Raw genomic sequence first — 13,350 nt, 5'->3', positions numbered from 1 at the left:
TGCAGACGTTGTTCCGGCGGAAGGTCAAAGTGCACCACACGCATTTCGGTGCTGCTGCTGTGTTTGTGTCTGTATGGGTAGTTTCAGCTCAGCGGCGTTTGGCAGGCTGAGACGCATTAACGCTGGCGACGCCGCTGTTTTAGCCGGAGTGTAGCTGACGTTTGGTACGTCGTTGTTTTAAATGGCTCCATAGAGAGAAACTGCTGGTAGTTTGAGCTCCAAAGCTAGTGCCAGAAAACGAGGCTAGCTAGCTACCGGCGCGGCAGCAACTCCTTTTGTTACAAAGCTCTTCACATCTAGTCCTTCGCTTTTTTTTTTATTAAATAATGCTCAAATGGTTTGTTAGGGTTTTAATAAAGGAATAGTAGCTGTAGTTAAAAAAAAATCAGCCCCGTTCGTCTGTTTGGATTAGCTAAAGCTAGCCGTTACAGTTGGTCATTGTTCACACAAATGGTATGAAAACGGGAGCTAGCTTGAGTTTCTTGCTTTGCGTTTAGCCCATTTATACCCGATAACACTTTTTAAAGTTTTTTTTTTTTTGTTTGTTTTGTTTTAAGCAGTGTGGAGTTTTTTACGTTAAATCCTTATAAAAAAAATGTCCACAGCGATGACCACCATCGTGCACGACACCACGGAGGCGCTGTGCCTGTCCGCCGAGCACAACCTGTACCTGAAGCCCATCGCCAAAATGACCGTCAGCGTCGCTCTGCCGCAGCTCAAGCTGCCGGGCAAGAGCATCTCCAACTGGGAGGTGATGGAGAGGGTGAAGGCCATGGTGGCTCCGGAGCAGTTCTCGGCCCTGCGGATCTCCAAGAGCACCCTGGACTACATCCGCTTTGAGGGGGAGGTGGAAAACAAAACCGTGGTGAAGAGCCTGCTGACCCGCCTGGACGGCAAGACCATCAAACTCAGCGGATTTACCGACGTGCTCAAGGTAGAGCTGACACTTCCTGTTGTGTTAAATCCCTGTTGTCAGTTTTGCCTTGTCTCTCTCTCCAAGTCACAGTATTACTTTGCTCACCATAGCTGCGAGGTACGTTGTTGTTTACAATGTGTTTTTCTCTCTTTCTACTTTGTTCTTAAGTAAGTAAAAAGTGGCAAAATATAAAAAACATCAGAATCAGATCAAGTTGCTTCATTCAGCAATGAATTTTAATTCAGCTCCACTTTTCTCTCAGTGAAAACCTTTTAAGTGCAGTGTCAGGCAAAGAGAAATATCTTTCTTGTGCATATGAATGTATACATTTTAACAAAAGAACATTGGATCTGTGCAGCTATGCTTGGTATCGATCTGGTTCTCTGACTGTGTGTGGCAGCTGGTTTTAGCTGCGGCCTGAAGGTAAAAAAGTCTATAAGGAGATCTGTGGAGATGTTACCTGGCCCCATAGCTGTACAGGTCCTAGATGAAGGGAAGGTCAGCCCCGATGGTCCTTCTTTGCCGACCTGTTTGTTGCACCACGCAGCGATGGATGTGCGTAGGCTAGGCTGAATAACGGCAGTGCAGAAGATGACCTGCAGCTCCTGTGGACGGTTTGTGCTGTTTGAATTTCCGTAGGATGTAAAGTCTCTGCTGGATCTTCTATTGAACAGCGTCTGTGTGTGTGAAGCTCGTTCCCGGGAAAAGATGGTTCCTAGGAACCATTTTCCAATGCAGAGGTGTGAATGGCTGCTATTCACACCTACATCCAAAGTTGTGTTATATCTTGGTTTACCTGCAGTAATGATTAGCAGTGTTTTATTTTAGCCCAGCTCTTGTTGCGCACAGTGGTAACCAGGAAAAGGGGGATGTGTTAACCTGTTAAAAAACAGGTTAAAAAAAACACAACCTGCGTCTCACAGAAGTTAAGCAACTTTAGAGAAAACGAAGCCCAATGTCGCTTATAATAAGCAGACAAGGGAACAGTGAAGCTCACATACGCATATAAACACCCCCGCTGACAATCAAAAAGCCCATTTCATAGAATGTTTTAGCACATGCGTGCAGCGTGTGGTGTGTTTACGGTTACATTGATGAAGGATGTCGTGGATTGCATGAAAATGTTTTCATCCCGCTGAGTCATTTATAATATTTTCCACAGAAGAGCCCTCTTGCTTACTAGCTCGTCTCCAACACTGACATTTCTGGGCAGTCCTTCGGGGGTTTAGGAAAATTAATGAACCAAAAACTCCCTTCACATGGTGGTGATCACCATGTCCGGCAGATGCCAGTGCAGCGGCGTTGCCATAATATGTCTAAGGACGGATCTTTTAATTATTTCACTCGTTACAAGTAAATAACCCAAGCTTTGCCGCTCAACGTTTGTCCGAATCTAAAATGGTAGTTTGACATAATTTGCAAAAAGCCCTATTCAGTTGTCCGACATCCATCCAGCTGTGGATCCATCCATTGTCTGGGCAGCACTCTCTTTCCATCTGTCATCTGTATTTCTGTCTGTCTGTCCGTTTGTCTATCCAGCGTATTGTTTCTCCATCTACCAATCCATCAGACTATCCAACCGACCGTTCATGTTAATCTATCACGATTGGGCTATCCTGACAGACAACTCTAGAAATCCCATCTAACCATTTGTTTTCCATCCGTACGTGCGCGTTTTTTGTTGTCATGCGAGCTGCCAGCAGAGGAACATAATCCACCCAAATGATGACTGTGTCAGTGTTTAAGACCCTGCCCACTTCCCTTAAAACCCGAGAACGCTGGAAATCCGAGTCTGGAAGCGTGTGGGGTTTTGACATGAGAAACACTGAATGTTGTTTTTTTTTCTGCTTCTTGCTCAGGTTCGTGCAGTAGAAAACAAGGTGGATTTCCCCACACGTCACGACTGGGACTCCTTTTTTCGTGACGCCAAGGATATGACGGAGACTCTGCCGGGAGAGAGGCCTGATACCATCCACCTGGAAGGGCTTCCATGTCGCTGGTTCAGCCTGAAAGACAGCCAGTTTCCTGACCGCCCCTCAGAAGAGGTTCTAATCGCTGTGTTCCAGGCATTTGGCAAGGTGGTATTTAAGCTTTATATTAGAATGGTTATTATATGAAGTTCCTGTTTTTTGGGGGTGTTTTTTCGTCATAATGCTATGATTGAATTTAAACCATGCAAAACAGTTCAACAACCAAAGCAGGGGTGCCTAAACTTTTTGGCTCCTGGGCCGAAACTGTCAAGTGAAAAGCACTCGAGGGCTAAAAAATGAATAAAAAAAGTAACATAAGCAAATAACTGTGAATTTTTTTTTACCTGCTCTACAACATATGATCATTTTAAATAAACAAATTAGACTGTCTGTATTTAGCCAATTTTTATAAATACATTCCAATCAGACTTTAGTGCAACAAAGTCTGCATTTGAGTTAAAGTCGCTGGATAGATGTTTTTTGTGTCGTACCCAACATTTAACTAAGATTTTAAATTGTCTGTAATAATTATAAATAATAAAGTGTTGGTTGGCCAAATCCTTCTTGAAATGCAATTGGAGGCCGCACAAAATCAGCACAGGGGCCGCAAATGGCCCCCGGGCCGCACTTTGGACACGCCTGACCTAAAGCAATCTGCTTTATACATAATATGCTGATATCACAAGTTTTGTTTTTGAATATTAAAGATCAGGAATCAGGAATGTTTTTTTTTTTGCCGTTGTTGTTTTTAGGTGCGTCATGTTGACATCCCCATGCTGGATCCGTACAGGGAAGAGATGCTGGACAAGAACTTCAGTACCTTCAGCTTCGGGGGTCATCTGAACTTTGAGGCTTACGTTCAGTATCAGGAATACTGCGGTTTCGCCAAAGCCATGGACTCCCTGCGTGGCATGAAGCTGATGCTGAAAGGAGACGACGGAAAAGCCGTGGCATGCAACATCAAGGTACGGCAAAGAGAATTTGGTTGTAGGTTTCTGTTTGTGACCTGCCAATAATAGTTTTATTCTTTAAAAGGTGTTATATAGGAACAGTGATGGAAGTGTTTGCTTCTACTCTTCCTACTCTGAGCAGTTATTTATTTATGAAAAAAGTGACCATGTGTGTTCAGCTCCCTTTTCCCCCTGGCCTACTCCGCCCTGCTCAGCTTTAATCGGCACGGGTTGTTTTCCAGCCACCCTAGAGAAGAACTGGAGGAGGGAAACACCTTCTGGAGGTGTGGTCTTCATCCCCTGTCTTGTATGCGAGATTAACAGTTTAAAGGAATCTGCGAGAAACGTTAAAGAATTTAAAGAAATGAGGAGAAAAAAACTAAGGGAAGGGAAGGGGGGAAAACAAAACTGATCTGCTCCAAAGTTTGCCTCACGGAGTTAAAATGAGGAGCTTTAGGAGTTTGTTGTTGGATCAGCAACAGCAAAAAAGACTTTATTAGAGCAAAACTCCGGATTCTTAACCATGGTGAAATAAGTTTTATAGCTTGGATATTGCATATTGAAAACGGCTGAGAAAGGCAGACAGCAGCTCTGACTCCTCTCGCACATGCTGGATGAATCTGTGGTCTTGAAATTATTCTTTTCTTGAACCAAACACTCTTTAGAGACAACATTTAGCAGCTTTCAGTGTTTGTAAAATGAGAGAAAGCCTGGGTAAATCGGCAGATGTGATACAGCGCCTCTGTATGTGTTTGTCTATCGAGAACTGAAGTGTCCTGTTTTTTTTTTCCTTTAGCCATGGCTCATGGATTGTAAATAGTAAAATTGTATTATTTACATTATTCGGCTTGGCCATAGTGATCCCTAATATCGGCGTTGTCGCTCTTCGGTTTTTTCAAGAACGTCCTCAGAGACGTTTCAACAGATTTCTGCTAACGTTTCCAAATTCAGCTTGTTCCAGGAGAGAATGGTTAGAAATTTCCTGGGGAAAAACAGACCTGAAAATGGTCAGACGATGGTTCACAGACAAACGAGTCTACAGTTATAAAATTTACTCGCTATTTAATATTATTACATAGTTACATTTTCTCTTCCTAAATGCTCTACTTACTTTCTTCAGAGTGTAGAGATACTTACAAATCAACCACAGAGAGGCCTGACTGGCTTGTAGACGTAAAGGAGCGTTTCAGCTTACAAGATTTCCTCTAGTCGTTTTCATTTTCTATCTGCAGTGAGCGTTTCAACTATTGAGGTCAAAGCAAGATTTAGTGGGTAGCTGTCCACTGCAGCAGTGTTGACCCAAGGTCTTGCTCGGACACTCTGGGACTATAAAAGACAATAAAACTTCAGCCACTCTTTCTGCCACAGTCCCTTCCCTTCATTGCTTATGTGGAGCCGTCTGTCCGTCCCTTGTCTGTGACCGCTGAGCCTTGCGGGGTTGCTGGTGCCTGGGTACACCCTTGGTAGGTCGCCAGTCTACCACAGGGAAAGACGGAGACACGCAGGACAAACAACAACAACAACAACGCGCACACAGGTCTCTTAACACACCTGTTAGCCTAATAGTCACTTTTCTGGACTGTGGGAGGAAGCCGGAGTACCTGGAGAGGAGACATGGCCTGTGGTTGGGATTAAAAAAAAAAGAAACTTGTGTTCTTTTTATTGTGCAACAGAAGTATAATCACTCCAAAGTCAGAGGATGGTCGAAGGGATCGCAGATTTTAAATAAATCACAAGACGTGTCCCAAAGGAGCATTAACCGAACACAGCCGCAGTGTTTTGTTCCTTTAAAACCTCTTGATTATCCTCAGGGCTTCAAGTTGTTTTTTATTTGAGCCTCACCAGTTTAAAACTCTTAAATATTACTTATATATTAATATAGACATCAGATAAGGGATAATGCCCGACAAGGTGTCCATTATCAGAAGGTAATGGAAGACGTGGAGACTTCAGTGAAGTCCATTAATTGCTGATAACGAACACCTCGAAGGGCATTATCCTTCTTCTACCATGGCCACTTAGAAAATAAATTAATATTAAATCAGTTAATAGTACTTTTGATATTTTTTTCATTGTTATACGTTACGTTTTTCACAAGAAGAGCCATTTGATATCTCTCTGTGTAACGCCTCGTCAAGGTAACCAGCTCTGTCTTGCCGTTACTAGCTAACGTTTGAGCCAGCGCAATAATTTATGACAGACTGTTTAACCAGAACTTTTTTTTCTTTATATAAAAGTCCTGTAACGCCTTTAACAGACACCCTGCAGTTTTTACTTTACATTTTTCTTAGGTGAAGTTGTGTCAGCTATGAATTTCTGTTTCATCCGCAGCGGATCCAGACGAACAACCTTCTCAGTTTGGAAAATAGAAATTTGTTGGGAGCCAGCTGAGCATAGAAAGCAATTATTTCTCTTCTAAAATGATCTAAAGCTGTAAACATTTGTTGCGGCTCAAAGAAAGGCTACATTGCGAAATCTTTGTTCCTGCATCTCTTTTGCACCTGGTGGTAATTTTATTCAGAAAAAAAAAATGTCTGCATTGCAGCAAGCTCTTCGGTCTCCTTAGCTTGTTTGTTTCAGATACGAACAATTTGATTACGCCTTTTTTTCCTGGCTTCAGTCATCCTGGTCTGGAGAAACCGTCCAATCTCCTTTAAGGTCATAAATCTGACCCGCTTGTCTTTTTGTGTCTGCTAAACAGTTACTGAATGGCAAGTGCTGTAATAATACGACAGGCAAGGAGGGTTTTGCAATGCAATTGTGCTTATCAGCCACAAAGTAGCTTTGACACCTTTTAAGGCAATGAGACGTGAAGCTGCATCATCACTATCCCACGTTAATGAACGTTTGGATGAGCAAGTCTTCTAATCCATGAAATAAAGCCGCGTAATCTAAAGGAGGACGAGAACAGGGGGGCGACCTTGGCTCAATAGTCGTACCTGTTGTTGGAAAATTGTGAGTTCGATTCCAGCTTCTCCTTCTCACATATTGATGTGCCCCTGAGCAGGACGCTTAATCCTAAATTACTGATCTGTGTATCGGTGTATGAACGTATGCGTGTTAGTGAGTGTGACTGGGTGAATGTGGCTCTAGTGTAAAGCGCTGAGTGGCTTTTAGCAGTTAAATGTAATAAAAATATTTTAAAAGCAACAACAATTAAGCGTCACACTTTTATTTTTTTTAAATTAGGTTACCTTTGACACCAGCAAGCACCTCAGCGACGCGTCCATCAAGAGAAGAAACCAGGAGAGGCTGAAGCTGCAGGAGCTGGAGAGGCAGAGGGAGGAACAGAAGCGACGGGAGAAAGAAGAGGAGGAGCGGCGGAAACAGGAGGAGAGGTATGATGGAGATAAAGGAGGTCATTAAGAACGAGCTCCGAAACAAAAAAGTCATTTATTAGACATCAGAGAGACAGCCGCAGGGAAAACATGTCAATACTGTAGAAATGTTAGTATTTGACAAAATGTACCTTACCTTTTGGAAAAAAATAAGCATTTTATGCCACAGCTGCAGAAACTCTGTAGAAATTTAAAATTATACAAATAAGTGATTTTTTTTTTAAATATCAATCTTGACTTAAGTTTCTGAAGATCCATTTATTTGAAATTATTATTATTAGTATTATTTTCTTTAATTTTTGTTTTGATTATATTAATGGGGAAGGGGGTTATTAAGCCATATGAATAAGACATTTGATCGTCTGTCCAGGAAACAGAAGGAGATGGAAGAGGAGGAGAGGGAGAGGAAGAAGGAGGAGAGAATCCGGAAGCGCGAGCTGAAGCTGCGGGAGAAGGAGGAGAGGAGGAATCTGAAGAAGGTGAAGAGGCAACAGGAGCAGGAGCAGAAGAAGCTGCAAGTGAAGATTGCCATGGAGGAGCGAAGGCTGCTGCTGGCTCAGCGCAATCTGGAATCAATACGGCTCATTGCCGAGCTGCTCGCCCGAGCGAAGGTACTAAATTAACGCAGTGAAACACGGGGCAGCTCTGAATTACTGTCCACCTGGTACTCTGTAGCGACTGAAGCGTGGGATGATGTAATTAATCTTAGAAAGGACAAAAAGTTCATGTTTCAATGCTCAGAACTACTAGAGTAATAAATGGTCCGCGGAGAGGCGGCGCACAATTGATGCTACAGCGTGGAATGGGCTCGGCTTTAAGAGATGATTTCACGGTGCTGACCTGCAGGGTAATGTGTACAGCCTTTCAATTTTCCCACATTTTGTCCCAAAGGAAACTAAACAGTTGAGGTTTACTTGGATTTTATGAGACAGGCCGGCAGAAAAAAAAAAGCACTAGGCTATCTGGTTGACCTGCATGTCACGATCCTCTGGGTGCGCCAAAAGGGAATGCAGCTCTGCAAAAACAGAGTTCATGTGCCCCATCCTGAGCAGGTTATCTGCATCTGGTTCTGCTGATCAAAGATGTTCCCATGTTTCACGGACGATGGAGGAGCATGAAGTAGCACTGCCCTGTGTTCACCCTTGGTCTTTGCTGTGAAGCTTCTTTTCAGCATCAATCTGTCAAGCTGCAAACTAGAGGCTGACATTATTGGAGTCAGCGTTAGTAAAGATCACGTGATTGGGATGGTGCAGGATTAAATATTAGCGGGATCGGGAGCTAACCAATAGGAGGTAAAATAAACTAGGATCGATGCCTAAAAAAATAAAATAAACCCGTCTTACCCTTAAAGCTCACCGTCTTAACGGGCCTGTGACTTCCTCCTCACGGGTTGGTTGACTTCGACCAAAGCAATTGTCTTGATAAGTTTGCAGTTTTGTCACATTCCCTTCTACATTTCAGACAACGGACTGACCGGCTATGACCAGTCTGCATCGTGCGGTAATAACTCGCCCCCTATCTTAACCACGCTGCCCCAGCCCAGTAAACAACAAGCCCGACAAAGGGGGATCATTTTTACCTCCACAGGGCAGGTCTATGATGTTGTATTGTGTTCTAGTTCTTGTCCGCTTCTCTTACTGGCTTCCATGTTAGCAGGCTGATGCTCTTTTGCCAAGATAAAATACCAAATGCTGCGCTCTGTTTTTGGGAATCCTGGGATCCCTCGTATGATTGGCTTAGGAACCAGGAAGTAATCACGGGATACACACTTCACCGATGTAGTTCCGAACCGTACCTCTAGGTTTGAAAGGAGAAAAAACATGACTAAGACATTGTTGATGGAGAGGACCGAATGTTCATAGGGAATGTTACTTCCATCCTGGGTGAGCAATGAGAAAGATTTAGGTTAATTTTACAGTAAATATCTCACTTACACCTCCTTTAAGTCTCTCTTTTAGAAGAGCGACAGCAGCTGCTGCTCTTTGTTTATGGCATGCTGCAGCCGCTCTAGGGCGCTCCCACATGGGGAGAGCCAGAAAACAACTAGTATTTCATAACAAATGAATGCTCTGTAGTGCCATGGGCAACATTTCATAATATATATGCTTATAGTTGACATTGGAAGGCTTTAAAAAGGCATGATGTAGAACGTTTAAACTTCCTCAAAACCTCTCTGACTGGCTTTGGTTTTTATGATGTTGTTTGCTCTCTGAGCTCTTCAAAGAACAGCTGTGCATATATTAAGATTAAAAAAGAAACATGCTGTTGGGACTTGGCTCCTGAAGGTTATTGGTTGTTGCTAAATCACTCCAAGTCCTAATAAAATTCACTGACACTGGTGGTGGTCATGACAAAATCTCACCGCGTTTCCGACTTGCACAGTAAAAATTGACTTTTATATTCTCATCTCTCCTTGTGTATCTGTGACTGGTCTCATCAGATGCTGAAGCAGCAGCAGCAGGAGAAGGAGATGGCCGAACGCAAGGAGCAGGAGGAGCAGGAGCAAGCCCGCCAGATGGAGGAGCTGGCCCGTCTGCAGCAGCTGGAGGCCTGCCGGCGGCGGCAGGAGCAGGAGCTGCGCAGGGTGGAGGTGGAGAAGCAGCGAGCGCTGGAGCTCCAGCGGAAAGAGAAGGAGCTGAGGGAGAGGCTGCTGTGCAACCTTATCAAGAAGAGCACGGAGAAAAGCGCCGCAGCCGCAGACACACAGGACCCGGGCTGCCCCCCGACCAAAGAAGAACCTCCGGTTCTCAGTGATGTGATGCTAGGGGTCCTGGGTCGGGTCAACGGGATGAAGGCAGAGGAGGGAAAGGAGCAGCAAAGATCCAGATCCGCGCACTCCGGAGTTAAAAATAAGTCAAAGGAGAGACGAGGAGGGGGGGATAAAAAGGAGGAGTTTGCCCGGAGCGCCCGCAGCAGAGAAAGGCGGCATGACAGGAGCTCGCCCAGCGGAGGGAGGAGGAGGCGTTCCCAAAGTTCAGGCAGGAGGAGGAGGAGCTCCAGCCACCGGAGGAGGAGTCGTCACAGGAGGAGCGAAAGCCATCACAGGGGACGGCGGCGCAGCAGCAGAAGCTCCAGCAGAGATAGGAGCCTCAGCAGCAGGGGGCGGAGCTACAGCAGGGGGAGGAGCCAGGGGCGTGGTCACCGCAGGCCCAGCAGCAGCAGCAGGAGGAGGAGCAAAGACTACAGGAGTCACAGTCACCACAGTCGCAGGTACCGCAGATACAGCGACAGCAGAGACCGGAGCCACTCCAGGGGACGCTGAGGGCCACGCAGCTCCTCTACGGACCGAGCGCCTCAGGTTCTGTTCACAGTGCTTAAGTTCAGCACGACTCAGAGGGAAGGCAGGACGTCTGGTCGAGTTGAATTTCACAGGAAAACACTTGAAACGTGGAAGTTTGTTGCCGTTGAATCAAATTTTCATTTCATTCGTTTTGTTTTGTTCACAATTTTGTTTTTTTCTTTTTGTTGTTGTTTTTTAAGCCTCTATACTAAGAAGCCTAAGAGGGTATTAATATCTGGTTTAACAGTGACAGTGTTAGAAATTCTCTGTTTTGGTTGGTAGTTTTTTTTTTTTTTTTTTTATGTAACTCCAGTTCAACCTGTCTTCAAGACATGACATTGTTTTTGTTGTAGTTCTGGTTTTTATAGCGAGTCATCTTAGAAAATCCATAAGACTCAGTTTTAAATGATTTAAATTAGCTGGTTTTCCAGGCGGCGGCTCCTCTCCGTGTTTTGTCTCCTGCAGGTTTGTGGACCGCTGGATGGGTAGACCCATTTGTTTCTGCTCTGCTACGGACACAAAGCTTCCAGAATTTGCACACTTGTGTTTTAAAATGTCAGCAAGCTCAGCTTTTGTTTTTAGAGCATGAGTGTTTGTTTTTTCTTATCGCCGTAAGCTTCATTAAAAAAGAAACCGAATCCGACCGCCTCTGAAATGAACATGTCACATTTAAGGGGAAAAAGAAAAAAAATGCATCAGCATCTTTGGTTTAGTGACTTTGGATCAAAGCCATTCAGTAACTTTAGTTCTGTCCGCATCGCAGCAGGTCCGATCAGGTTTATCAACTGGCTGACTTCTGAAATTTAAAATGAAAAACTAATGCAGGAATAAGTGATTTCCCCTATAAACACATAATGTGATGGATTATTTTAGCTGAACTTGAAACTGGCTCTTGTGTTGCTTCTGTTTACACCGACAGTGCTTGTCATGGCAGAGATTTCTCTATGTGCTTGTGCTCCGCTCAGAACGCGCCTTGCACTCACTGGAAGTGGCAACAATAAAGATTTGAATCTGACAAACTTGAATACAAGGTTTTTTTTTTCCATTTTCTTTTCTTTTCTGGGAGCTTAAACGAGAAAGTTGATCATGTCTGCCATTTCACACACCCTTGAACTTTGTTTTTTTACATGTAAACTCAAAGTAGTCTGATAGCTCTAAGGTATAAGGAAAATTACACAGATGTATTGCAGCACGAAAGATCAAAGAAAGTGTCATACGCTCTTAAATTCAACCCCCCCTCTGAACATAGAATTATATAGAAAATTTTTTGTTTTGACCAATCTGTATAATCTGGTTGAATTTGACTTTGTGAAGTGCCTTGAGAAGACATGAATTGGCGCTATATAAATAAAATTGAATTGAAAATTGAATTGAAAGAATGGCATTATAGGCCAACAAATTCAGCTTTCTTCTTTTTCTCTGTGTCCCCTATATCAATTGTGACAAACTGCAAATGGGATTTCATGTCTTTCTTGCAACACTGATGTTTTTTTTTTTTTTTGCTCCTCTTTCATAAAAAAAAAGAAACAGAACTAAAAATTGTGCGGTCAGCAGATTCTCCCGTCTGAGCTGTGGCTAAACACGGAGTTCTTGCCATACCTGGTCGTCTAATGGGCAGCCGTGTCTTACATGTGCTGCTTGATAAGTAATATCATGTTAGAATGACTAGTCCAGTGGTTCAGGGAATGTAATGAGGCAGGATTGTCATCAGACTTACAGGGGTTGGACAGTGAAACTGAAACGCCTCTCATTTTAGTGTGGGAGGTTTCATGGCTAAATTGGACCAGCCTGGTGGCCAATCTTCATTAATTGCACATTGAACCAATAAGAGCAGAGTGTGACGGTCCAATTAGCACGGTAAGAGCACAGTTTTGCTCAAAATATTGCAATGCACACAACATTATGGGTGACATAACAGAGTTCAAAAGAGGACAAATTGTTGGTGCACGTCTTGCTGGCGCATCTGTGACCAAGACAGCAAGTCTTTGTGATGTATCAAGAGCCACGGTATCCAGGGTAATGTCAGCATACCACCAAGAAGGACCAACCACATCCAACAGGATTAACTGTGGACGCAAGAGGAAGCTGTCTGAAAGGGATGCTCGCGGGTGCTAACCCGGATTGTATCCAAAAAAACATAAAACCACGGCTCCCCAAACCACGGCAGAATTAAATGTGCACCTCAACTCTCCTGTTTCCACCGAAACTGTCCGTCAGGAGCTCCACAGGGTCAATATATACACGGCTGGGCTGCTATAGCCAAACCTTTGGTCACTCGTGCCAATGTGAAATGTCGGTTTCAATGGTGCAAGGAGCGCAAATCTTGGGCTGTGGACAATTTGAAACATGTATTGTTCTCTGATGAGTCCACCTTTACTGTTTTCCCCACATCCAGGAGAGTTACGGTGTGGAAAAGCCCCAAAGAAGTGTACCACCCAGACTGTTGCATGGCCAGAGCGAAGCATGGGGTGGGTCAGTGATGGTTTGGGCTGCCATATCATGGCATTCCCTTGGCCCCATACTTGTGCTAGATGGGCGCGTCACTGCCAAGGACTAGCGAACCATTCTGGAGGACCATGTGGATCCAATGGTTCAAACATTGTATCCTGAAGGAGGTGCCGTGTATCAGGATGACAATGCACCAATACACACAGCAGGACTGGTGAAAGATTGGTTTGATGAACATGAAAGTGAAGTTGAACATCTCCCATGGCCTGCACAGTCATCAGATCTAAATATTATTGAGCCACTTTGGGGTGTTTTAGAGGAGCGAGTCAGGAAACATTTTCCTCCACCAGCATGACGTCGTGACCTGCTGGCCACTATCCTGCAAGAAGAATGGCTTAAAATCCCTCTGACCGCTGTGCAGGACTTGTATATGTCATTCCCAAGACGA

The 13,350-nt window shown here is 44.1% G+C and overlaps 1 protein-coding gene across 2 annotated transcripts; it reads left to right on the top strand.

Annotated features, from left to right (window-relative positions):
- Positions 1 to 11,479, top strand: akap17a (A kinase (PRKA) anchor protein 17A). Of its 2 annotated transcripts, none has more exons than XM_021309323.2 (7): positions 1 to 164; positions 606 to 934; positions 2,776 to 2,994; positions 3,639 to 3,851; positions 7,026 to 7,174; positions 7,545 to 7,785; positions 9,615 to 11,479. In XM_021309323.2, exons 2-7 carry the CDS (start codon positions 608 to 610, stop codon positions 10,434 to 10,436), a joined length of 1,971 nt encoding a protein of 656 aa, XP_021164998.2. In that variant the 5' UTR covers positions 1 to 164; positions 606 to 607; the 3' UTR covers positions 10,437 to 11,479. The 2 variants fall into 2 exon arrangements, with proteins under 2 accessions (XP_021164998.2, XP_021164996.2); XM_021309321.2 differs by having other exon boundaries at positions 558 to 934.
- Positions 11,480 to 13,350: the final 1,871 nt, after the last annotated feature.

This window comes from Fundulus heteroclitus, chromosome 7, assembly GCF_011125445.2.
Source record: "Fundulus heteroclitus isolate FHET01 chromosome 7, MU-UCD_Fhet_4.1, whole genome shotgun sequence".
NCBI lineage: Eukaryota > Metazoa > Chordata > Actinopteri > Cyprinodontiformes > Fundulidae > Fundulus > Fundulus heteroclitus.
This window is presented reverse-complemented; position numbering and strand designations above follow the sequence as displayed.